At 36.3% G+C, this 25,086-nt stretch overlaps 1 protein-coding gene across 9 annotated transcripts in view; it reads left to right on the top strand.

The window, feature by feature from the left end:
• The first annotated feature begins 575 nt into the window (after window positions 1-575).
• CENPE (centromere protein E) overlaps window positions 576-25,086 on the top strand; it is an 81,311-nt gene continuing 56,800 nt past the window's right edge. For all 9 annotated transcript variants that reach the window (XM_027103406.1, XM_027103405.1, XM_027103407.1 and 6 more), the window contains exons 1-16: window positions 576-688; window positions 2,185-2,276; window positions 4,336-4,425; window positions 4,542-4,660; window positions 6,014-6,133; window positions 6,565-6,646; window positions 6,804-6,871; window positions 6,949-7,011; window positions 12,645-12,696; window positions 14,196-14,283; window positions 14,629-14,758; window positions 15,708-15,827; window positions 16,704-16,862; window positions 21,118-21,262; window positions 21,927-22,015; window positions 22,619-22,786. In XM_027103406.1, coding sequence (XP_026959207.1) covers window positions 627-688; window positions 2,185-2,276; window positions 4,336-4,425; window positions 4,542-4,660; window positions 6,014-6,133; window positions 6,565-6,646; window positions 6,804-6,871; window positions 6,949-7,011; window positions 12,645-12,696; window positions 14,196-14,283; window positions 14,629-14,758; window positions 15,708-15,827; window positions 16,704-16,862; window positions 21,118-21,262; window positions 21,927-22,015; window positions 22,619-22,786 — 1,647 coding nt within the window. In that variant the 5' untranslated portion in view covers window positions 576-626. The remainder of the gene's footprint in view (window positions 689-2,184; window positions 2,277-4,335; window positions 4,426-4,541; window positions 4,661-6,013; window positions 6,134-6,564; window positions 6,647-6,803; window positions 6,872-6,948; window positions 7,012-12,644; window positions 12,697-14,195; window positions 14,284-14,628; window positions 14,759-15,707; window positions 15,828-16,703; window positions 16,863-21,117; window positions 21,263-21,926; window positions 22,016-22,618; window positions 22,787-25,086) is intronic.

The following is a 25,086-nucleotide window of genomic DNA, read 5'->3' as shown; positions in this document are numbered from 1 at the left end:
CTCAGCGGCCATGGCTCACGGGCCCAGCCGCTCCGCGGCGTGTGGGATCTTCCCGGACCGGGGCACGAACCCGTGTCCCCTGCCTCGGCAGGCGGACTCTCAACCACTGCGCCACCAGGAAAGCCCTGTTTTGTTTTAAATTAAAAAAACAAAACAAAAAAAAAACAGTGTAATTCTTTAAAGGTCCTAATTCTCTTTTGTTAGTGAAGAAAAAATTCTCGGCTTTGTTTTTCCACAGATTGCAAACTCTTGAAGGATGGGGTGGAGGATTGCGTTTGTAAACGGCTGCCAGCACTTCAACGGCGTTTAGCAAACAATAGTTATCTCTGCTATTACCTTAAGAGCCTCTGGCCACAGGCTATCCGGACCCACTCTCTGCGAGCCCCAAGCTTCCTTTTCCTCCAGACCCTTATAACTGCTCCCCCAACCCTTATCCGTGGACACGCCGCCGGCCCGGCGTCCCCCGCGCCGCGACGCAAATGGAACGGCCTATGACGTCACGAGGCCGCGGCTCAATCAGACGCGGCGTTTGGGAAATTTTAAATTTAAAGGCGGGGTGGATCTTACGCTCAGAAGCGCCGGGCGCGGAGGTTTTTGTACAGTTTCCTGGGATCCAGCCCGGCAGGATGGCCGATGAAGGAGCCGTCGCCGTCGCCGTCTGCGTGCGGGTTCGGCCGCTCAACAGCAGGTAGGTGGGCCAGACCTTGCCCAGGTTCCCGTTGCGGCCTCCGGCCCGGGCCCGAGCCGCAGGAGTGAGTCCTCGCTGCTCCTTCCTGCTCCGCTGCCTAGAAACTCGGCCATTGACCCGCTTTGTGCCTTGGTTTCTTATGTGTAAAGTGACGGGCCAGGATCGGAGGATCTAGAGGATACTTTCCAGCTGTGGGATTCTCTTAAGTCTATAACTCCGGCTCGCCGACATTAAAAACCCTACTCCCTGCGCTGCTCTGCCGTCCCCCCATCTGCGCTCCCCATCCCTCCCCCAGGAAAGTCGCATAGGAAAAATCCTTACTGGCACTCTTCACAGCTAGTCATTTTACATTTAACTGACGCTCTGTCCCCCTTTACTGTATACTCCTTGAGCGCAAGAACTAGTCAGTCTTCTTCCATTGTATTCGGTAGACCCTCAACACTTCAGTGAGTGAACTCCACGTTCAGGTTGAATGACCGATATTCATCAAAATTGATTTTTTTTTTAGTTCAGTGTACTGTACTAAACACACACTACCATCGTTGCCCAGTGGATCTTACGTTCTAAAGGGGTAGACAGAAAATAAAGTGAAAAATATAGAATATTAAGGGATGATACTGGAGTAATAAATGCTATAGAGAAAAAACAGGAAGGGGCAGAAATGAAAATGAAGTCTGTTTGCTTTGCCTGTCTCGGGCCTTTGCCCCAGAATGCTGACACATTTTGTTTGAGAAACATTTGTTAACCATTACTGGGTGTTTAATAAATAAAAATATCAAAATGAGGAATTTCCTATTTTTAAGAAGCTCATTAATGCATTAGAAGAAATCTACATAAAGCATTATAATACATCATGACAGGTGTTATGATAGACAGGTGGAGAATGTTTGCTAGAGGAGTCTTTAGTCCTTAAGTGAGACAGTTTAGGGGAGGGACAGGGCTGTGTAGGAAACTCCTGATACTTTTCATGAATGAAAGAACAGTTAAGTTAGTTAATGGAAACATAAGTCAGGGTATTCCAGGCAGAGAGGGGTCGAATCTTATTTTGGAGTGACCTTCAGGCAGTTGATTTGTATGGAGTTAGGGTGTATATAGGAATTTAGAGGAAGATATGGCTCGAAGAGAGAAATTACAATGATCCAGGTGTCATGTGCCAAATTAAGGATTTCAGATGGTTTTTAAAGGCTTTAAGCAGGAGGGACATAACCAGAGTTGCATTTTCAACGTATCTTTTCAGCTGCCAGTACTGCGTTGGAAGGTGGAAGTGAAGAGCTTCACAAAGAAACTCCCATGAAAGTGCAGGAGGTCACAAAGCCCCATTTAAAATCCACCTTTGACCCCTCAAAGGTGGATTTTCCACATTTATCCTATTTATGGTATACGTCATTACCATCTTTTAAAATATTCATCAGAAGATGAGGTCTTTTCAGTTATCTTTCATGTAACACAACTTCTGTGACCAGTTATTCTAAAATGCAGTTTTTTTATTCTTTTAGAGAAGAGGCGCTTGGAAAAGATACTCAAGTTTACTGGAAAACTGACAATAATACAATTTATCAAGTTGATGGGAGTAAATCCTTCAATTTTGGTAAGTTTATAACAGCATCAAAAGTTAACCTGGTATCATTTTTCTGTTATGAGTACAAAAGCCTTATGAATAACACTGGATTTGTCACTAAAGATCAAACTAAGCCTTCAGTAAACTGCTTCAGTGGAAACTTTGAAAAATTGTTCATTCATGTATGCTAAGTAAGATAATAAACTGACACTTAAAACATAGCAATAATAAAAAATAATAATAAGTAAATAAAAAATTAAACACAGTTATAGTCATAGTGCCTTTTAACTGAAATTAACATTTTTCCTCTTATTCGTCAACGTACTTGTGGCGTAAAACTCTGTAAGCCCAAAATATGTTATTTAATGTCAAGTCATCTTTAAGATCTTCCAGTTTGGTTTCTTTGTTGTTGTTGTTTCTTTTTTTGTTGTTTATTTTCTTTTTTTTTTTTTTCCAGTTGTTTTTCAAAACTTTTTAAAGAATAAATAGTGAAGATATTCCTTCTTTGTCTGGTAGAATACAGTGGGGACCTATCTCTGCTTTTGTGGATCTTATTTGGTGGAAAGAAAGGCTTTACACAAGTTTTTACACTTATGATGACATAAGCTTTGTGGGAGTTTATAGCAGGGATCTAACTAATCTAGGTGTCTGAAATGGTACCACTTACACTGGGACCTGCAGGATGAGTGAGAGTTAGCTAGGACAAAGGGACTTGGAGGACCTATCAGTTAACTAGGTTGATTTGTGTATTGATTTAGCATGTATATAGTGCTGACAATGTGCCAGGCACTGTTCTAAGCACTTCATATATATTAACTCATTTAATCCTCCTAAAAAGCTTATATAAATTTGGTACCTTCCCATTTTAATGAGGAATCAGAGAGGCCTGGAGTCACACAGCCAGCAAATGAAAGAGTCAGGCTCCAGATCTGTGTTCCAGCCACACTACCATGCTGCCACTTAGGCACCATAGAGCAACAGTGACGGCCTGTCACCAACCTCAGGAGTAAGTGATTAAGTTGTCCAATTAGTGTTTAACTAGAAAGCCACAAAGATACGCAGAAGAGAAAATGATTCCTGGTAAAGGAATGTTTGGTGGTATTAACATAATTTTTAAAAGGTAATATGTGCCAGAGATTATAAAACCTAAGTACCACAGATTCTCAGTAGCCATATACGCCCATGCAGGTTTTGGACTCATCCAGCTGTCTGAAACAGATAACATTAAAGTTTGAATCACCCTGCCATTTCTCCTTGCTCTAAAATCATGACCCTTAAGCAGCCTACAGAGGGCACTTTGGTTTTCCATATTGTTCTGCCCATAGGGCAGATGTGTGGTCATGGTGCAAGCAGTGTGATCACTGAATTTCTCATTGTAGGTCAGTACATTACCCTCCTGATTTACAAATCCATTTCTTGTGAGCTTTTTAATGTGAGGGCACTGCTAAAAGAGTGGTCTATTTTTAATGTGCTAACAAAAGCAGAGAACCACATCCTGGACTTGTGAATTTATCAGTGCAAATGCTACTCTAAACCCAGCCTTTAGCAGCACTTCAGCTTTGGTCAGTACTTTTCTTCCAAATATCTGCGTTTTTTGGTTTCGTTTGAGCTAGACCTTCTTGCTAGGTATGTTAAAAACATTAACATTTCTCAAAGAATAGTAATAGTTTATACTTCCAAAGTATTAACATATGTTCACAATAATTCTATGAGGAAGATAATATATATCCATTTTACACATTAGGGAACTGAGGCACGGAGACATCAACCACTTTGGCCAAAATAACACTGTAAATGGCAGAGCCAAGATTTGCAGGCGGTCTGATTCTGGACCCCCATGTTCAGCCACCATGCCCTACTGCCTCTTGAAAGCACATAGGGTAACAGACTTGTATTTTTTCTGTGTGAGGACCAACACATTTTACCTAAAGAGAAGAGTATTTTCAGAGGACAAATAAGTTGAAGGAAATATTGTATCTTAAATCTTTTATCATGCCATATCCTGACAATTTTATTTCTGTGGGCAACTACTAATTCAGAATGAAAACAGTTAATTTGTTTGACTTAACTTTTATGTTTTGTTTTTTAGATCGTGTCTTTCATAGTAATGAAACTACTAAAAATGTGTATGAAGAAATAGCAGTACCAATCATAGATTCTGCCATACAAGGCTACAATGGTGTGTATTCACTGCAAAAACATTTCAGTCTTGGGGGTCTGTTTAGCAAGTATTGATAGTTTTATACACTATAGATTCATTTTTAATCTTTGCATGTGTGTGTTTTGTTTTTGCAGGTACTATATTTGCCTATGGGCAGACTGCATCAGGAAAAACATATACTATGTTGGGGTCACAAGATTATTTGGGAGTAATACCCAGGGCAATTCATGACATTTTCCAAAAAATTAAGAAGGTAAATAATTTAGCTAAATTTCTAGTACATGCAGGTAAAAGTGGTGATAATAGGATAGCAACCTTAGTGTTCTCTTGTAATGATGAAGTATATTTATAGTTATCTCTTGATTATCCATGAGGAAAGAAGGAAGGCATAGCATAGATTCATTTTTTTCCCACAAACTTACTAACTACAAAGCTTAAAGTTCTTTCATTCTTTCCTTTGAATCATGAAACAGTACTCCCACCAAAAAGTGGGCATTAAGGAACAGGAAAATCTTATCATAATGATTAGGTCCTCATTGCCTTTGTTTAGCTACCAGTGATTATTAAGGAGCAGTAAAAAGTAGACTAGATAAAAGATGAGGGAATCAGAAGGTCAGAATAGGCAAGCTAATTAGTTGAGCTGGTATTAAATTAGTTTTTTCATCATTACTTTATTTTTAATTTCTTGAATATATGTAGGTTTCATTTTGAGGTTAGAGAATTGGACTGGGTATTTTCCTGTTATAATTCTATGATACTATACTTTTCATTATTTCTGAAAAAATGCTTTACTGTTGTTGTTGCTTGTTATCAATGTAGAAGCACAGGGGAAGTTTTGTTTTTTGTTTGTTTTACAAAGATAATTTCCTGAAAGACAAGTACCACATGACTTCACTTATATGTGGAATCTAAAAAACAAAACAAATGAACAAACAAAACAGAAACAGACTCATAGATACAGAGAACAAACAGGTGGTTGTCAGAGGGGAGGGAAGTTGGAGGAATGAGAGAAATAGGTGAGGGAGATTAAAGGGTACAAATGTCCAGTTAGAAAATAAATGAGTCACAGGGATGAAATGTGCAGCATGGGGAATATTGTCAATAATATTGTAACATCTTTGTATGGTGACAGATGGTAACTAGGCTTATCATGTGATCATTTTGACATGTATGGAAATATTGAATCACTATGTTGTGCACCAGGAACTAACATAGTGAAATAGGTCAACTATACATCAACTAAAAAATAAATATTTTTAGGGCTTCCCTGGTGGCGCAGTGGTTGAGAGTCCGCCTGCCGATGCAGGGGACACGGGTTCGTGCTCCGGTCCGGGAAGATCCCACATGCCGCGGAGCGGCTGGGCCCGTGAGCCATGGCCGCTGAGCCTGCGCGTCCGGAGCCTGTGCTCCGCAGCGGGAGAGGCCACAACAGTGAGAGGCCCGCGTACCGCAAAAAATAAATAAATAAATAAAAAGTTTTAAAAGATAGTTTCTCAAAGAATATTTTAATATTTAATATTAGCACATAAGCATTCATTATTAGATTTTCATAATTGGATGATCTCTGATGTTTTCTGATATGTTTTCACATATCTTTTTCTTCTAGTTTCCTGATAGGGAATTTCTTTTACGTGTGTCTTACATGGAGATATACAATGAAACCATTACAGACTTACTCTGTGACACTGAGAAAATGAAGCCTTTAATAATTCGGGAAGACTTCAATGTAAGTAACAGAGTGGCTCAAAAAAGAGTTACTCATTGGGATTATTTTTCTTGAACATTTGCCTTTAATTTCTATATATTTTAAAGTGTCTCCTGTTACTATCATTTGTTTTTTATTTTCTTTCTTAAACATTTATAGAGATTATCTCTTAAGTAACATGTATAGTTTTTAAATATTGACAGCTATAATATTGTGGCATAAGTGCCTAAAAAGAGCAAGCTGGAAGTCTCAGGTTAGAATTCGGTGTATTTTGGTACAGGAAATAAATTGTAAATAGCATAGATTTAGTTGTTATTTTTGTACAGAAGTGCCCATTTTCTACTCTTAACTTCCACAAATGAATTCTATAATACTTTGCACTTTCTTTTTGAAATGCAAAATTTTAAGTGACTTATAGTTCTCTACTTTTCCCATAATTAAACTTGTTTCAGAGGAATGTGTATGTGGCTGATCTCACAGAAGAAGTTGTTTATACATCAGAAATGGCTTTGAAGTGGATCACAAAAGGAGAGAGTAAGACTTTATACTGTATTTCTTCAAAACACGTGTAAAAACTATTTAATTGATGTATTTAGGCTTTAAATCACACTTTTCACTTCTAAACTTAAATACAAGTTAGTGTTTTTCTTTGGATTGTAATATACACAGCTGAAATATGATTCTTTTACAGAGAACAGGCATTATGGAATTACAAAAATGAATCAAAGAAGTAGTCGTTCTCATACCATTTTTAGGATGGTAGGTAATTCTCTCTATATTTGGTCTTTCCAATTAAAAATACACTAATTTTTCTACAAGTTGCCTTTTCTTTCTAGATTTTGGAAAGTAGAGAGAAAGGTGAACCTAATTTTGAAGGATCTGTCAAGGTGTCCCATTTGGTGAGTATTGATGAACCGTGATAAAGTACTAAATGAGCCGAACCAAAATTTAATTTAGCTGCTGTATGTCTGGTTTCATGAGAACTGTTAACTAATTGGCAAAAGCATCTATAAATTGGTAGTTCAGTCTCATCACTAACATGAGATTACTAGCGGAAATGTGGGAAGAGTTCAGAGAATCTTACTTCCTGTGATCTTATAGCTGCCATTTCCTGAACTTTAGATGTAAGAACTGCAGGAGTTGAGGCTTTCCCTAACTAGTAATTGAGGAAGGGTTGATTCCATGCACATTTAAGAGTTAAAGTAATCTTGGAATTTGGTGATTTTTTTGTGTTTGGGGTTTTGAGGGTTTTTTTGGTCTCTGCCAATGGTATTGATACTTACGAGATGAACAAAAACCTGGGTGAGATAGTTAAAAAATAAATCAGATTATTCAAGTTCATAGTTAAGTACAATAAGAAAATAAGCTTTGTATTATAAACAGTGTTTTAGACTATAAATCCCTTGAAAGGAAGAGTGATATCTCCTTCATCTTTGTAACTCCAACGCATTGTACATAGTTTATATTCAATACCTATTTGTTGATAAGTGAATATAAGCATTATGCAAACATTCCTCCATGCTGCACTGTATCATTTCTCTTTTTTTGTGCTTCCTTTCTATTCCTTACCATTATTGCTTTATTCTGTCTTCAAGGCCTAAATTCTTTAGTTTGATATGGGATATGATGTAAGATTTCTCGATTTGGTTTGAAAACTTCAGGGGAAAAAGTAATAAATCTATGATATGTTTGTTTTTCAGATTTTGAAAAATCAGAGTCTTAAGTATCTAATTCTAGTTCACCTGAGTTATTTTACTCTACAAGTATAGCATTTATTTTAGTAGATTAGTCTTTAACAACAACGAAAAACATAAAACCTAACTTCTGTTTTGTTTTCCAAACCTAGCCTGTGATATATCACTACAATTTTAACTTTTCTCTCATAGTTTAGCTTTAATTATAAATTAAGTTTAATTATAATTAAATTTAATTATAATTTAGCTTGATATATTCAGTGATGTGTTTGGTGTCTTTTATTATATTATTTGATGCTCCATCATCTGGGGACCATAGAAACCATCTGGTCCAACACTCCAGACTTCCCACTTACTCTAAGTATCTTCTTGGAAAGAAGTCTTCCCCAAAGAGTCTTTTTCTGGCTCTTTGGAGGTGGTCTTTTTATGAGTGTCTCCTGGCCTTTCTGGAATAATAACATCCAGGTGCTCTTAGCTCTGCTCCTTTATTCCCTTTTGTGGCTTCTTTCCTACTACGCTCCTAATCAAAGCACAGGAGTGTTCTGTGGCTTTTCTTCCCTTGTTTGCCCTTGTTACCATTTCTGTGTTGACGATGGTCAAATGTTTATTGTTTCTAATGTCTCTGAGTTCTATTTTATTTATTTTTTTATACAGCAGTTTCTTATTAGTTATCCATTTTATACATATTAGTGTATACATGTCAATCCCAATCTCCCAATTCATCCCACCACCACCACTTTCCCCCCTTTGTGTCCATACGTTTGTTCTCTACATCTGTATCTCAATTTCTGCCCTGCAGACCGGTTCATCGGTACCATTTTTCTAGGTTCCACAAATATGCGTTAATATACGATATTTGTTTTTCTCTTTCTGACTTAATTTCACTCTGTATGACAGTCTCTAGATCCATCCATGTCTCTACAAATAACCCAATTTCATTCCTTTTTATGGCTGAGTAATATTCCATTGTATATATGTACCACATCTTCTTTATCCATTCGTGTGTTGATGGGCATTTAGGATTCTTCCATGTCCTGTCTATTGTAAATAGTGCTGCAATGAACATTGGGGTGCATGTCTTTTTGAGTTATGGTTTTCTCTGGGTATATGCCCAGTAGTGGGATTGCTGGGTCATACGGTAATTCTATTTTTAGTTTTTTAAGGAACCTCCATCCTGTTCTTCATAGTGGCTGTATCAATTTACATTCCCACCAACAGTGCAAGAGAGTTCCTTTTCTCCACACCCTCTCCAGCATTTGTTGTTTGTAGATTTTCTGATGATGCCCATTCTAACTGGTGTGAGGTGATACCTCATTGTAGTTTTGATTTGCATTTCTCTAATAATTAGTGATGTTGAGCAGCTTTACATGTGCTTCTTGGCCAACTGTATGTCTTCTTTGGAGAAATGTCTATTTACGTCTTCTCCCCATTTTTGGATTGGGTTGTTTGTTTTTTGGATATTGAGCTGCATGAGCTGTTTACATATTTTGGAGGTTAATCCTTTGATCGTTGATTCGTTTGCAAATATTTTCTCCCATTCTGAGGGTTGTCTTTTCGTCTTGTTTATAGTTTCCTTTGCTATGCAAAAACTTTTATGTTTCCTTAGTCCCATTTGTTTATTTTTGTTTTTATTTCCATTACTTTAGGAGGTGGATCAAAAACGATCTTGCTGTGATCTGTGTCAGTGTTCTTCCTATGTTTTCCTCTAAGAGTTTTATAGTGTACGGTCTTACATTTAGGTCTCTAATCCATTTTGAGTTTATTTTTGTGTATGGTGTTAGGGAGTGTTCTAATTTTATTCTTTTTACATGTAGCTGTCCAGTTTTCCCAGCACCACTTATTGAAGAGGCTCTCTTTTCTCCATTGTATATCCTTGCCTCCTTTGTCATAGATTAATTGACCATAGGTACATGGGTTTATCTCTGGGCTTTCTATCCTGTTCCATTGATCTATATTTCTGTTTTTGTGCCAGTACCATATTGTCTTGATTACTGTAGCTTTGTAATATAGTCTGAAGTCAGGGAGTCTGATTCCTCTAGCTCCGTTTTTTTCCCTCCAGACTGCTTTGGCTATTCAGGGTCTTTTGTGTCTCCATACAAATTTTAAGATTTTTTATTCTAGTTCTGTAAAAAAACTGCCATTGGTAATTTCATAGGGATTGCATTGAATCTGTAGATTGCTTTGGGTAGGATAGTCATTTTCACAATATTGATTCTTCCAATCCAAGAACACGGTATATCTCTCCATCTGTTTGTATCATCTTTAATTTCTTTCATCAGTGTCTTACAGTTTTCTGCATACAGGTCTTTTGTCTCCCTAGGTAGGTTTATTCCTAGGTATTTTATTCTTATTGTTGCAGTGGTAAATGGGAGTGTTTCCTTAATTTCTCCTTCAGATTTTTCATCATTAGTGTATAGGAATGCAAGAGATTTCTGTGCATTAATTTTGTATCCTGAAACTTTACCAGATTCATTGATTAGCTCTAGTAGTTTTCTGGTGGCATCTTTAGGATTCTCTGTGTATAGTATCATGTCATCTGCAAACAGTGACCGTTTTACTTCTTTTCCAATTTGTATTTCTTTTTCTTCTCTGATTGCCGTGGCTAGGACTTCCAAAACTATGTTGAATAGTAGTGGTGAGAGTGTTCATCCTTGTCTTGTTCCTGATCTTAGGGGAAATGCTTTCAGTTTTTCACCATTGAGTTTGAGTTCTAATTCCTGTCTTTCTAAAGATTGTCCCACTGTTATCTCAAACTTCAGTGGATCTAAAACCAAATTAATTTCTTCCTATTCTAATGAATATTCCTTTTTCCAGTAATACTAGCATTATCCTGTTCACCTAGGCTGGAAACCCAAGTCTATTTTGGCTCATTTTTTCTTTCTTTCCCTTTTCTCCAGTCATCACCATTTCTTCCTGATCCTACCTGTCATCATTCCATTGGGTGTCATACTCATTTAGGTTCTCATCTCTATTGAATTACTCTGTCATTCTCCTGGGCCTGGCCTCTAGGACTCTAGTCTTCCTTTCTTTGGTCTGTTATGCAGATTTCTAATGTTACTAAGCACTACTTTTGCTGTGGCATTTCCTTGGACAAGATCTGGCTTAACCAGTCTTACTTTGCTTCCTTCTGGTCCACATAAGCTCATCTCTTATAGATAGACTGAGCTTCTTAGTGCCTTAGAACACTAATGCTTGTCCTCATCTTTTTACTTTAATTCATGCTTTCATCACCACTTTTCCCCTTTATTATGTATCTAGGTCACTTGTACTAGATAGTATATAACAACGATTAGACTTCTCTGAGTATTTTAGAGAAAGCAGTATCTGAGACAGGACTGTAAAGCAGGAGTACATAATTACCTGCCTACTCCTCAAAGAGAGAGATAACTTAAATCTCTGACTTTCTTTTAATGCATTAATAATATTTACTGGGCTCTCAGATTAAAAAACAAAGAGGACATCCCTCCACTACTTACTGTCTCCACTACGACGTCCCTAGCCCAAGCCACCATCATCTCTCACTTATATTCCTGCACTAGCCTCCTAACTGGGCTAACTGCTGCCACTTCTGCCCCTCTCCAGTTCATTCTCCATCTAGGATACCACGGTTGATCTTTCAGAAAGTTAAATCAAGATACGTCACTCTTTTGATTAAAGCCCTCTCTTGGCTTCCCATTGTGCTTGGAAAATCCAACGTTCTTACCCCTACTTACAAAGCTCTGCATAATCTGACTCCTACCTCCTTCTCTTATGCTATGTGTTCCATCGCCACTTCACCAACTCTGCCAGGTTGCCCTTTTTATTTTTTGAGCATACCAAGCTCACTTCTGTTTTGTGACTGAGTGTACTGGCTGCTCTTTTAATCTGCACTGTGCTTCCCTTGGTTTTACATGGCTGCCTCCCTCTGTCATTCCAGATCTGAGCTTAATGGGAAGTCTACCCCTACCACTCAGTCCAGAGAACCTACTCTGTCCCTTCTTTCCTCTTCCAGGACTCTCTTTAAATTATCTGTATTACATTTACCAGGTTATGTTTCCTATCTGTCTTCTTCTGTCTTCTCACCAACTTCCTCCTCTCCTCTTACCACTCCATATAGAATATAAGCTCTATCAGGACAGGGACCTTACTTGTCGAATTCATTGCCATATCCCTAGCACCTAACATACTGCCTGAAGCATGACAGTCACTTTTTTCCAACAATATTTGTGAAATGAAAGAGGTCCGTGCTTTTAAAGATGCTACAGTAGAGTCAGAGACAAATGACTAGCTCCACACAATAAGTGCTGTAAGAATAAGTCATCTATAATGACCTCTGGGTACAGTCAAAAGAAAACTCATTCAAGGTATGGGAGGAGAAAGGATAAAATCAGCAAAGCTACATTGAGCAGGTAACATTTGCCTTTGGTCCTGAATAAAGACTAGGGGTGATCTAGAACTTTAGAAGTAACAAAGAGAATGGCAAAAGGTAGCACTTAGGAGTGTAGAAGTACATGAGGCGTTTAGGGTGTAGTGAGTAGTTCAGCTGGAGTTAGGAGTAAGTAATGAATAGATATAATGCTGGGGCCACACAAGTGCCAGACTGCAAAGAATCACATTCATATGATAAGGTTTTGAACTTTGTGTAGTAAATAGAAAACCTATTCTGGCGGCATTATGGAGGATACAAAGAAGGAACAAGGGTTACAGATCGGTTTGACAAGGGAAGGCCTGAACAGTGGGGTGAAAGATGAGGGTACAGATGGGGTGTTCAAGTAAACTATGTGTTTTAAATGTTCTTTCAGTAGTTTGGGTTTTATCTCATTATGCTTCCTAAAGGTTTATTATCATCTGTCTTACAGAATTTGGTTGATCTTGCTGGCAGTGAAAGAGCTGCTCAAACAGGTGCTGAAGGTAATGAAAACTTATGAAATATGTTGGTCTGAGTGTCTTCCTGTTCTTTCACAGAATAAAAGTGCTACCATGCATTTTAGAAACTAATAATGACAATAATAATTTTGTGATAGAAGTCCTTCATGTAAAAAGCAGCTTATGTATGTGGCTAATTATCTAATTTGGGCTACTATAGCATCAATTAAAAAACTAGAACTGTAGAGTTGATAGGATTGTATAGCTGAAAAGCTCGTGAGAGTACCATGAAAACCATCTAAATTTCCATATCAGGTAAGAAAATTCAGAAGGGAAGTGGGGCACAAAATTAATATACAGACATTAATAATTCTATAATACAAATAACCAGTTAGAATATTTAGTGTGCAAAAAGACTCAATTTACAATGATGGCTTAAAAGGTGTAATACCTAGGAAGAAACTCAACAAAAATTGCACAGGGCCAAAATAAAGAAAACTTCAAAACAGACCTGAAGGACATAACCAAATACTTCAACAAATGGAAAAGCATACTTAGATGGGAAGGTGCAAAATCATAAAGATGTCAAGCCTCTCTCTGTGTTAATTTCCTGCAGCCTGACATAAAGACACCCAGCTGAGCATGGCCTATATCCACCAAACCAGACCCATGAACGGGAAATAAATGCCTGTTGTTTTAAGTTGGCTTGTTAAGCAGCAATATTACAGCAATAGCTGAATAATGCACCTGTGAAATAACAGCTATTCAGAGTTATTTATTGCAGTATTTTTTGTATACATGGTAGATTGAAAACCTACATATCCCTCAACAGGGTTCTAGGTAAATAATTTCTGATACATCCATACAATGGAATTCTATGCTATGAAAAAGAATGAAAAAGACCAGTGTTTACTGATATGATGCACAATATACTGCCAAGTGAAAAAAGCAAAGTGCAGAATAGTGTGTATAGTATGCTACTATTTGTCTGAAAAAGAAAGGGGAGAAATGAATATATATGAACTTGTATTTCTACAAATCTAGAAGAATAAATAATAAACATGGTTTACTGGTAGAGGAAACAGGAACTGGTTGGGGCATAAAACTGGAATAGAGCTTTTTCCAGGTACTTTTTTTTAATGTTAGAGTCATGTGAGCATACTCACAATATTAAAATGAGAACTTTTTTTGGTTTTGAGCCTATAGTTGCCTATATTTGAAGGTTTGGAAAAAATAGATTTGAATGGAGGAATTAGAGGAGCTCTTTTAGACAATGGGCTTTCCCTCCCTCTTATTCTTTTCTTAGTCATCTTTTTCATTTTGCCATTTCTCTCAGGTGATAACCTTTCTGATTCACCTAATTGGGGGAGGGTTAGGGAGAGAGCTCCTCCACCAGTGGTATTAAAGGTGGGCTCAGATCTAGTCCAAAGCATGGACTTCAACATCTGTCCCTTTAATTTCTACTTTCTCTCATAATTTACTGATAAGTTCATCATCCAGTACAGGGCTCAATTTTAGTTTTTATACTTGTTTAATAAATGCAGGTTTGCGACTCAAAGAAGGCTGTAATATAAATCGAAGCTTATTTATTTTGGGACAAGTGATCAAGAAACTTAGTGATGGACAAGTTGGGTATGTTTATCCCACTGTACTCTATCTGTTAATGCTTATGTTTTCATTAGGTCAAGAATTGTAATATTTTAGTGACACTCAAATAAATGTTCTTATTTCATATATTCAAAAGCTTTCATGACTCTGTGATCATGCTTGGCTTCTTATACATATGATTGTGTCCTACTAAATTTACTTTGTATATTTTAAATATTTTTTAGTTAGTAGTTTTTATCTGCTTCATGTAACCTGTAAATAATTAATTTTTTTAACTGTAGCTATTTTAAGTTTCTACATTAAGAACCAACGACTTTTGTTATATAAAAATTCTTACTCTTTTTCTTCCCAAACTCATTTCTCACTAAGTGGTTTCATAAATTATCGAGATAGCAAATTAACACGAATTCTCCAGAATTCCTTGGGAGGAAATGCAAAAACACGTATTATCTGCACAATTACTCCAGTGTCTTTTGATGAAACTCTTACTACTCTCCAGGTGAGTGTGATTTTTATCTCAACTTAATAGGAGGGGATATCATCTTTAAGAAGGAAAAATTACCTACTAAAAATAGGTAGAGTTTTTTAATTCACATAACTACCTGTTAAAATAAAATTACGTGTTGTCTGCTAAATAGCATTTCTTAATTTTCCCAAAATTCAATCATTCATATCCCACCTCCACAATTTTTGCCACATCCAACACTATTTTACTGAAATTGACTTGATATTTTTCTTTTACAAACTCACTTTTTTACTTAATTGATTATGAAAGGAAACGTTATATCAGTTCCGTAAATGAAAAACTAGTATCACTTGCAACAAATAGAAGGTGACCCAAAAAACATGTGTATGTGCTTATAATAAAATAATTCCTAAATTCCTGCTAATTGTTGCCTGCCTTTGCACTGAGCCTAAGGCCTGCATTTTATGTTTAAAAAAGGAGAGGGGCGAGTAGGGGGGAATTGAATTGTCAGTAGAATAGCTGTCTCAATGAAGGATTCAATGTTTTATATAATGGATACCTTCATGTACCCACTTAAAGTAACTTCTGATACTCATACTCTAAGAAACATTGCTTTAAATAGCTACTGAGCACTGGGTCGAGGTACTGTCAGAGAAAACAGATAGAAAATAGAGTCCCTGGCTTCACAGAATGTATAGTCTTATAGGGAAGATAAGACCTGTCTTCCAACATGATTGCCTTGGATTAATACTTAAGTAGCTAGTAAGTAGGATAGCGTTCAAAGGAAGGAGAGAGGCTTTTGACTGGAGCATTACAGGCATTGTTACAGGGACATAAAATGCACTCTGTACTCAAAAGTATTAAACTACCTGGGAAGAGTACTGATTTTTCTTTACAAAACTTAATTACAAGAAGACCAAATATTATTAATTTACTTAATTTTTGTGTGTGGAGCACATAACACTCTTGTATTTTTTCCCAGTTTGCCAGCACTGCTAAACATATGAAGAATACTCCTTACGTTAATGAGGTATCAAATGATGAAGCTCTCCTGAAAAGATACAGAAAAGAAATAATGGATCTTAAAAAGCAATTAGAGGAGGTATGTGTGAACCATGTATTTCAGTAAAGAGTAGGGACAGATTTAGAATTGAGATCTACCTAATCGCCCAGAGATTCTTAAGTCATCAATATCTGAGTTTTGCAACCTAAATTTAAAACAGCTTTCAACTAACAAGAAATCAACTCATAAAAATTTTAGTTTAATTTACTATAAACTGAAAGATTTGGTTTCTTGAAGTTATTATAGATTTTGTTTTTCATTTTCAAAGGGGAAAATTTGATATTTTCAAGTGGGCCAAGTGGAGATAAGTTTTTTTTTTAATTGTCACAAATTATACATAGGGAATTAGGTTAAAAAAGAGAGATCATGTATAGGTACCTAAAACTACTTTCTCTAGTTTCACGTTAACTTGAATTTTTCTTCCACCCTGAGATAGCAATCTAATAAGATAGCATAATCACTTGTCATTGTTTGCTTTAACTATTATGGTCCTCTATTTTATATAAATCTTGCATTTTAGTGATCTTTTTAGGAATAAGCTAAAATATCAAATGGTAGTCTTATGAAAACATCTCTTCCTTTGCTGTAGGTATTCAAATCTCTGCTTTTATGACTTCTCTGCCTACTATTTATATATTTTTAGGCAACTAATAGAATTGCTTTAAGAGCATTGTAATGGCATATAGAATAGTGACATGAGAAGAAATGTATATTTGACTTTATTTTTAGTTTGAGAAATTACTGATTATGGTAACTGTGTATTGGTGTTCTGCAGGTAGGGTATATTTTATTTCAATAAAATTAAAATTCTCTTAGTTCACATACAAATTTCTATTCTGTTCTTTTAAGCTACTTTCGAAGTTTTAAAATCTAGCTACATTTGTTATTAACATAACCCAATATTACATTCTGTAGGTTTCTTTAGAGACTCGAGCCCAGGCAATGGAAAAAGACCAAATGGCACAACTTTTGGAAGAAAAAGATTTACTTCAAAAAGTGCAGATTGAGAAAATTCAAAACTTAACACGGATGCTGGTGACCTCTTCTTCCCTCACATCACAACAGGAATTAAAGGTAAAATTTAAAAGATGACAACTTAAACTTGGTATACAGAGAATAGAACGGGTATTCCTATGTGTTTATTACATAGTTATGCATTTCTTATCTTTTGATAGTGTATTCAAGAAACCCAGAACTTTTGTGTTGCTATTTACCTATATAGCAACAAAACACCTAAGAGAAGAAGTTTATTAAAAAATACTGATCCCTAATGTAGAGGTCCTAATTCAAGGATTCAAGCTTACCACCTATGTTTTCTTCTAGGAGTTTTATGGTTTCAGGTGTTAACATTCAAGTCTTTAATCAGTTTGAGTTGATTTTTGTGTATAGTGTAAGATAGTGGCCCAGTTTCGTTCTTTTGCATATGGCTGTCCAGTTTTTCCAACATCATTTACTGAACAGACTATCCTTTCCCTATTGTATCTTCCTGGTTCCTTTGTTGTAAATTAGTTGATCATATATGTATAGGGTTTATTTCTGAGCTCTCTATTCTGTTCCATTTGTCTATGTGTCTGTTTTTATGGCACTATCATACATATTGTTTTGATTGCTATAGCTTTGTAATACAGTTTGAAATCAGGAAGCATGATGCCTCCAGCTTTGCTCTTTCTCAAGATTGTTTTGGCTATTTGGAGTCTTTCATGGTTTAGAGTCTAGAGTATATTCAAGGAATCTATTTGCAATATGCTTCTTAAGAACTTCAAATAAAATTAATTAGGGATTGGAAACCACAGATGTCTAGAGTATGTGGGAATATTTTCTGTTTAAAGAAACAGAAGTATTAGTATCAGGAAATTGATCTAGAATATAGATCAACATACTGATCAAAATTCTGGCTTCCGGTTTTTGTGGTTTTTATTTTTACTAGAGTAGGGATTTATTTATCCAACAGGTATTTTCTTAAGAGTACAGCCTCTGGATTTGAACTACCTGGGTTTGAATCCTTGTTCTGTCAGTTCCTAACACTTGACCTTGGGCAATTTCTCAAATACACTTTGCTGCAGTTTCCTTATCTGTGATATATAGCTTGATCCCCACCTCATAGGATTGTTGTGAGAATTAAGTGAAGTAACATACAGTACATGCTTAACACTATACTTTCTGCTCAGCAAATCCTCAATAAATATATACTATTAAGATAATTATTAATAGACATTATGCTCAGGTCACCATTCTAAGTATTTAGAAGATGCTCTAGATCAATTTGTTGACTGAGTGATGAGTAGGAAATAGCCCAGTGGAAGGCGTAAGGAATAGTGTTTCAGGAAGACACTTAAATGTACACAAGCTTAAAATTGTGGGAAAACTGTATTTCTTGGACTTTCTGGCGGCAGGGGCATTTTAAAACCTCAGTGAAGGACTTGAATGTTGCATTATGCTAAGGACAAGGAAAAGCCTTGTATGGAACATAATCGGAATTGCATTTTGGGAAGGTGAGGCTATTATGTGCATCAGATAGATTGGGCCTCTGCAATGATTGTGGCTCTGGAGGTGGAAGAAATTGGATAAACTGGAGAGCTATTTGGGAGGTAGACTCAACAGGATTTTGTGATTATGTAGACACAGCGGCAGGGAAAGGGAGAAGGAGGTATCCAAAATGACTTGCTGGCATTACTAGGCTTTCTGGGTAGCTGGTAGCATATTCACTGAGTTGAGGAACACTGAATGAAGAGCAGTGGAGCTGCTCAGTGTTTGATTCAGGACATCTCCATTTTAAGATGTCAGGCAGTCGAAAATGTGAAAGGTCTGACATGGAGGTATCAATTTGGCATTAACTACTGCAGATCCAACTTAGAGTCCTGGGAGTGGGTGAGCTTGCTCTGGAAGCATGTTGAAAGTGGAAAAAACAGAGGGTCAGACACAAAGCCCCATGAAACAACAACTTTTTAGGTAAAGGCAGTAAAGAAGAATCCCTGAAGGAACCCATGTTTAGCTCAGAATTTAGAAGGAAACCAGCTGAATGTGGTAACCAAGGGAACAGAGTATTTCAGAGAGGTAGTGGTCAGCAGTGTCACATTCTGCTGAGAAGTTAAGTAAGATACACATAGACAAAAATGCTTTGGATTTAGAAATAAGCTCATTTGCAAAAGCAATTTTGAGTTATGTGCTGGTAGTGAAAGCCACCTTGCAGTGGGTTGAGATGACCCAAAGGGATGGGATCTTGAATACAGTAGAAGGGTCTGGCCTTAGAAGGAGAAACATCTATTCATGATAACAAGGACAGAGGAAAGGATAGGCATCAGTTCAGGTAATGCTTTTGTAAGTTTAGGCTTTTATTGTCTTTCTGAAGTAGGAAGTTTAATTTTTCTGCTCTGATAGCAGGAGATGGTGGAGACACAAGTTCATAGACAATGCTAAGAGTTTGAAATAGTATAGCCTTTATAGGGAATAGAAAAGAAAGCCAACAAGGAGGAAAGGAGTCTTACCGGGAAGCATTAAGGACCCAGGTGATGGTGGCAGCCAGTCTTCTGACTGTATGCCCTGGCAGTGTTCAGGAGGCTGATAAAGTCTTAAAAGACAGTGTAATTCATCTGTGTGTACACTGTGTTGGAATAGGTTTGGGGAACAGAGATTGGGTCAAATAATTTGAGGCTGTTGACCCAAAAACATGGTTGAAGTGATGATCTATGGAATCTAAGATGATAGGAAGAGAAAAACAGGAATAAAGTAAGGTACCTTGTAAGCTAAGTAACTATAATGGAATTAACTGGATCAAGAAAGTGGAGGATAGCCACTGTACTAAGAGCAGGTCTGGGTTTGAGTTTGAGATAATGACAAGGTCCAGGAGTGGCTTTGGGAGCACGTGGAGTTGAGGTGAAGGTCTTTGGAGTCAAACATGTATATACAACTCGGTTTTTGCAGAGCAGGCTGTGGAAAGGGCTGGCTATTTCAAGCAAAAGGGTAATATGTGGTAGAGGCATGAAAGCATGCAGAATATTCTGGGGACAGCAGATAATGTTGACAGGCAACGCAGTAGAATGGTTGGTGGATAGGCTCTGAAGTTAACAGGCATGGGCTCAGCTTCCAGTTGGCTGTATGACTCTACTCAGCTTCTCCAAACTTTCTGGACACCCAGCTCAACTATAAAATGGATGTAGTAATAGAGGATTGTTGAGAGGATCAAATAAGATGAGATAATGCTTGTACTAGTAGAGACACAAGAGAAGAATGCCAGCTGTGAAATATGGAAAGACACAAGCACTTAGGAAGTGGGCAGGGGAAGAGAAACCAGCAAAGCAGAATGAGAGATGAAGACAGCTAGCTGGGTGGGATAAGAATCAGGAGACAGAAATGCCCCTGAAGGGATGAGGAAGAAGTAGATAGATGATGAGGAAGAAGACAATGTAGAAACTAAAAGAAAATGGTAGCTAGAGAGAAGTGAGGAGGCAAGGGATTGTTTTTTTTAAAACTCAAAAGCAGATAAATAGGCTTGAGCATTCGTACAGCTAAGAGGAAGGAGCTAGGGAAGATGACAGATGAACAGATAACTGAGGGGAACAGAACTGGGCACCCAAAAGTGCTTTCAGTAGCTCTAAGGGGGCAGCGACAGCTGTCCCTTCTGTATACCCCCAGGTTACTTGAAGAGTTGAGAGTCAACCGATTCCTTTCAGTTACATTCCAGAAAAGCTTATAAGTAAACCTTCTAATAAAATATGTAATTTAAATAGTAGTTTCATCAAATTTATTATGAGGTTAAATACTGATTTGAAAAGTTTGAATATGTTTTCTTAACTCAGGTTATCCTTAAACTGGTAAGATATTAAAGTAGATTTAGTAAACATTCTGCCAAGTCGATGGGGTTTTTTGTTTGTTTGTTTTGGGTTTGTTTGTTTGTTTTTATTTATTTATTTTGGCTGCATCGGGTCTTAGTTGCGACACACAGGATCTTCACGGAGGCATGCAGGATCTTTTGTTGCCGCGCGTGGGCTCTTTGTTGCAGTGCTTCTGTCTAGTGGCCACAGGTTTTCTCTCTCTAGTTGTGGCGTGTGGGCTCCAGAACACGTGGGCTCTGTAGTTTGCAGCGTGGGAGCTCTCTAGTTGAGGTGCAGGAGCTCAGTAGTTGTGGCGCAGGCTTAGTTGCCCTGCGGCATGTGGGATCTTAGTTTCCCAACCAGCGATCGAACCTGCGTCCCCTGCATTGGAAGGTGGATTCTTTACCACTGGACCACCAGGGAAGTCCCAATGGTTTTTTAAAATGGAAACTAGTTCCCTTGTTTTAAGATGTTGAGCCCAGATCTGTGTGAGGTAATTTTGATTTCTTTCTCTTCAGGCTAAAAAAAAACGAAGAGTTACTTGGTGCCTTGGCAAAATTAACAAAATGAAAGACTCAAACTATGTAAATGAATTCAATATGCCAGTGAATGTAACAACAAAAACACATAAGGCTGCTGTAACTTTAGGAGAAATTGATGAATGTGAGTACTTTTTCAATTACTTTTAATTATAAAAACATCCCTATAAAGAGAGACTTTATTTATAACTCAATTAATGTGATAAACACATTTAAATAAAATGTATGTATTTTAGGTGTAATTACAATGGAGATAATGATAAAAATAAGTAATTTTAAGAAAGTGAACGTTCATGACGTTCTCTATTTCTAGATTTCTTAAGAATAATGCATTATAGTTGAAACACATGTTTTTATTCTAATCATTATCTAGTTAAATTAGTATCCATATAACAAACATCAGCCTTAAACTCTGCTAACCTTGAAAGGATGGCGTTTACACAGGAATCCCTTTCAAAATTATGTCTCCAACATAGTTATAAATATTTTTTAGGGGCATTTTTAAATCTACTTAAAATAATCAAATCTCAAATTTAGAATTTGTCCTTTTTACCTATATTGTATTAAGGACCCCTGTATGTTATCACTCATTCTAACCAGTGATCTTAATTGACATAATAATTTAAATGATCACATTTGTTGTTAATGTATTCTTGGCTATGATCATACTGTGAGCACGTATTAGCTAATTTGAGTTTATTACCTCTGATCAGATTTTTTTTTATCTTTGAGTTTTAAGAAACTTAATAACAAGTTTATGGATAAATTTCTTTTCCCTCTAATTATAGCTGTCTGTTCAGAGTCTGATATTTTCAGTAACACTCTTGATACATTAACTGAGATAGAGTGGAATCCAGCAACAAAGCTACTAAGTCAGGTAACTTAAATGTATTTTACAGAGTATTATCCTTTTACTCTTTTTAAAATTCATTTGTTATCGGGGTTTATTGTTGTTGTTGTAACACATTTCTAGCTCTGACTTAATTTCAGTAACAGTTTTGCTTCTAATTAAGGCCACTAGAGTTTTAAAGGTCAATAAATAATCCCTCAGTTTCATTTCCTAGATTCAGAGCTACCTGAGAAATAAGATAGTAGTCAGACAGGTGGAGAGTTAAACTATCAGCTTTATTACTAAGGAGCTTAAGGATCTGTGTCCCATTATGAGCGCTACCTCCTACTTCTGACTCAGCTTTTCTAGTCAGACACAGACAGAGCATTTGTTTATGTTTTTTGTTTTAAATTTTAACCCTTTCAAAATAGTCGTCTTCTATTCTAAGTTAGCTAATTTACCAAAATGCAGATCCTTTATCACTCTGGATCAAGCTAGACCATTAAAAAGTTATTGAAGAAGAAAATGGCCTAAACCACCAAACGATTCAAGGTTAAATTAATTATTTGGTTAATCCAAATTTTGTTAAGGAAACAAACAATATATGATTGGAATTCTCTCTGACTTGAAATTTGGTTTTGTTTGCAATAGGAAAACTTAGAAAGTGAATTGAGTTCACTTCGTGCAAACTATGATAATCTGGTGTTAGACTATGAACAACTAAGAAGAGAAAATGAAGAAATGGAATTGAAATTAAAAGAAAAGAATGATTTGGATGAATTTGAGGCTCTAGAAAGAAAAGCAGAGAAAGATCAAGAGGTAAAGGATGTGGAAATATGAAACTAAACTAAAACCACACATTTAAATGAAGTATCATTCTCTTAAAGGTATTTCTAAGGTTGAGATATTGGGGATCCAACCATTTTCCATATGTATACACAATTTAGAGAATTTGAGAAATAATTTATTTCTATTTTAAAAGAGTTGAATCATATTTGTTTCACTTGTGCTTATGCACAAGAAGAAGAAATTAAGAACATCTTTAGGAAGGTTTGGTGAATGTGCCTATTGATGGATTTGTCTTGAAGAAGTTATTTCCTTATAATTTGTATATTAAAATATTTAATTTATTAACATATCAGAAGTCCTGCCTAGAACGTAGCCATTTCCTACTGAGACCGACATGAATTTTAATATGTTGCTGAATGTTTTATATATGGATACTACCTATTAATGGATTTTGTTTTCTTTAGAAAATATTTTCCTAAATAGCTAGAACATTAGAATAGCTAGGGAAGCTAATTTTGCACATTTCTTTTTCCATATAAGAAAGTTACTGTGAAAATTAGTATAATTAATACTAAATAATTTTAATGGAATTTTTAGAAATGAAATGGATCACTTAAATTTTTCAAGTGTGTAATATTAGGCTACATGTTAAGAGAATGTAATCCATAAACCATCAGACTTTGGGGACTTGGTAACTGTCCAGAAGAATTCAAGCAATTTCTTAGTGTGGAGAGTCTTTAACCTAGAGTTCATAGACCCTATGAAATTATTCTATAGAATTTTGGAGTGCATATTCAGTTTTGTGGAGTAAGAATCCATAGCTGTTATCAGACTTGTGACGTGATCCACGAATCCCCTCAAAAATAAGAGCTGGTGTTTTGATGTAGGTAAAACATGAGTTAATTTGCAGCTACTTATTTCTGTATGGAGAGCCCAAAGGGACACAGTTCCTTTTCCTCAGTATCAAAGTTTCTCACCTACTTTTCTTTTTTAAAAAGAAAAAAAAATTCTGTGCCAAAACTATTATTTCTGTTCTACCTACAAATTACATTTACTCCTACATTTCATAGGTATTATATCCTGAGAGGCAAAAGTCTATAACTTCTCTACAGACTTTCATTTAATTTGTTTTAAAATTTGTGAATTCACAGAATGTAAAACTTCATGAAAAGAACAGTAGACTTCATAAACAGTTTTATTGAGAGGGGGTGCTCTAGTGTTGTGGTTAAGAGCACGGTCTCTGGAGCAAACTACCTGGAATGAAGCCCTAGTTCTGCTGTTTATTAGCTCACCACAGATTTGAGCCTGTCACGAATTATTGGCAAGGCTTTGAGCAAGTCATCACATCTCTCAGGGCTTACGTTTTTGTGTATCTTCCTCCTTGAAGTTAGATCGGGAGCTTGCCAAGTCCCCTTCTAACTCCAAAATCTCACCTAATTTTTTTGTATATATCTTATAAAAAATAAGGTATAAAATTACCTTTGGGCATATGTGTAGCAGTAATTTCTCTAATTTTTCTTACATCACTTATACATTCAATTAATTATTAAAATCAATGCTCACTGAATTGACTCACACACGAAAAGATTACAAAATAACACAGAATATATGCCTTGAATCTAACATCTCGATTTTTTTTTTTCTTTTTACAGTTAAGGGGGAAAATAATCCTATTCTCTTTACTTTTACTTGGACACACATTGAAATTCTAGGTTCTGTGAGGTAACCTAAAAGTTTAAGTAATATAAACTTACTCTGTTCAAAGACAGTTTTACAATATGCATTTCATGTTAAACTACAAATACAAGTGTAGTGTATGCAACAAAATATGTTCTGAAACCTACATTTTGGGGAAAAGTTTAACCAAAACGGAGTAAAGGTCAAATTACGGCCTTAGAATATGTGGCCATTGCCCTAGTTTCCTAAGGGTTTTGTCAAAAATCACTAAAGCTGTGGATAATTTTCAAGTGGGGATACAGTAATATAAGATGTTTGAATAGTAATTTTAGAGAAAGGAATAAACAAGGTCAAGTATTATCACGATCAGGGAACAAGAGAAATTTCATCTCTCTACCTATTTTAACTTGATTTAATTTTATAATTTTCACAACTTGGAGATGTTTAAGAAGTTAATTATTTCATTTCACCTGCTGAAAATTACAGTTGAAATATGCAATATTTTCTTTGTAACAGTGGATTAACCCTATCATATCGTGTACTTTCTCTATGCTCTGCATCTTAAACATCATTGGGAGAGTGTACTCAGCTCTTTTCAAAAGTGACTTAATCTTTTTCTGTTTGTGTGAACCAGTACTTAAAATGAAGAGTGA

This window comes from Aethalodelphis obliquidens, unplaced genomic scaffold, assembly GCF_003676395.1.
Source record: "Aethalodelphis obliquidens isolate GAN/ISIS:26980383/991018 unplaced genomic scaffold, ASM367639v1 scaffold6, whole genome shotgun sequence".
NCBI lineage: Eukaryota > Metazoa > Chordata > Mammalia > Artiodactyla > Delphinidae > Aethalodelphis > Aethalodelphis obliquidens.
Note: the sequence above shows the minus strand (reverse complement) of the source record. Positions and strands in the feature narration are given on the sequence as shown.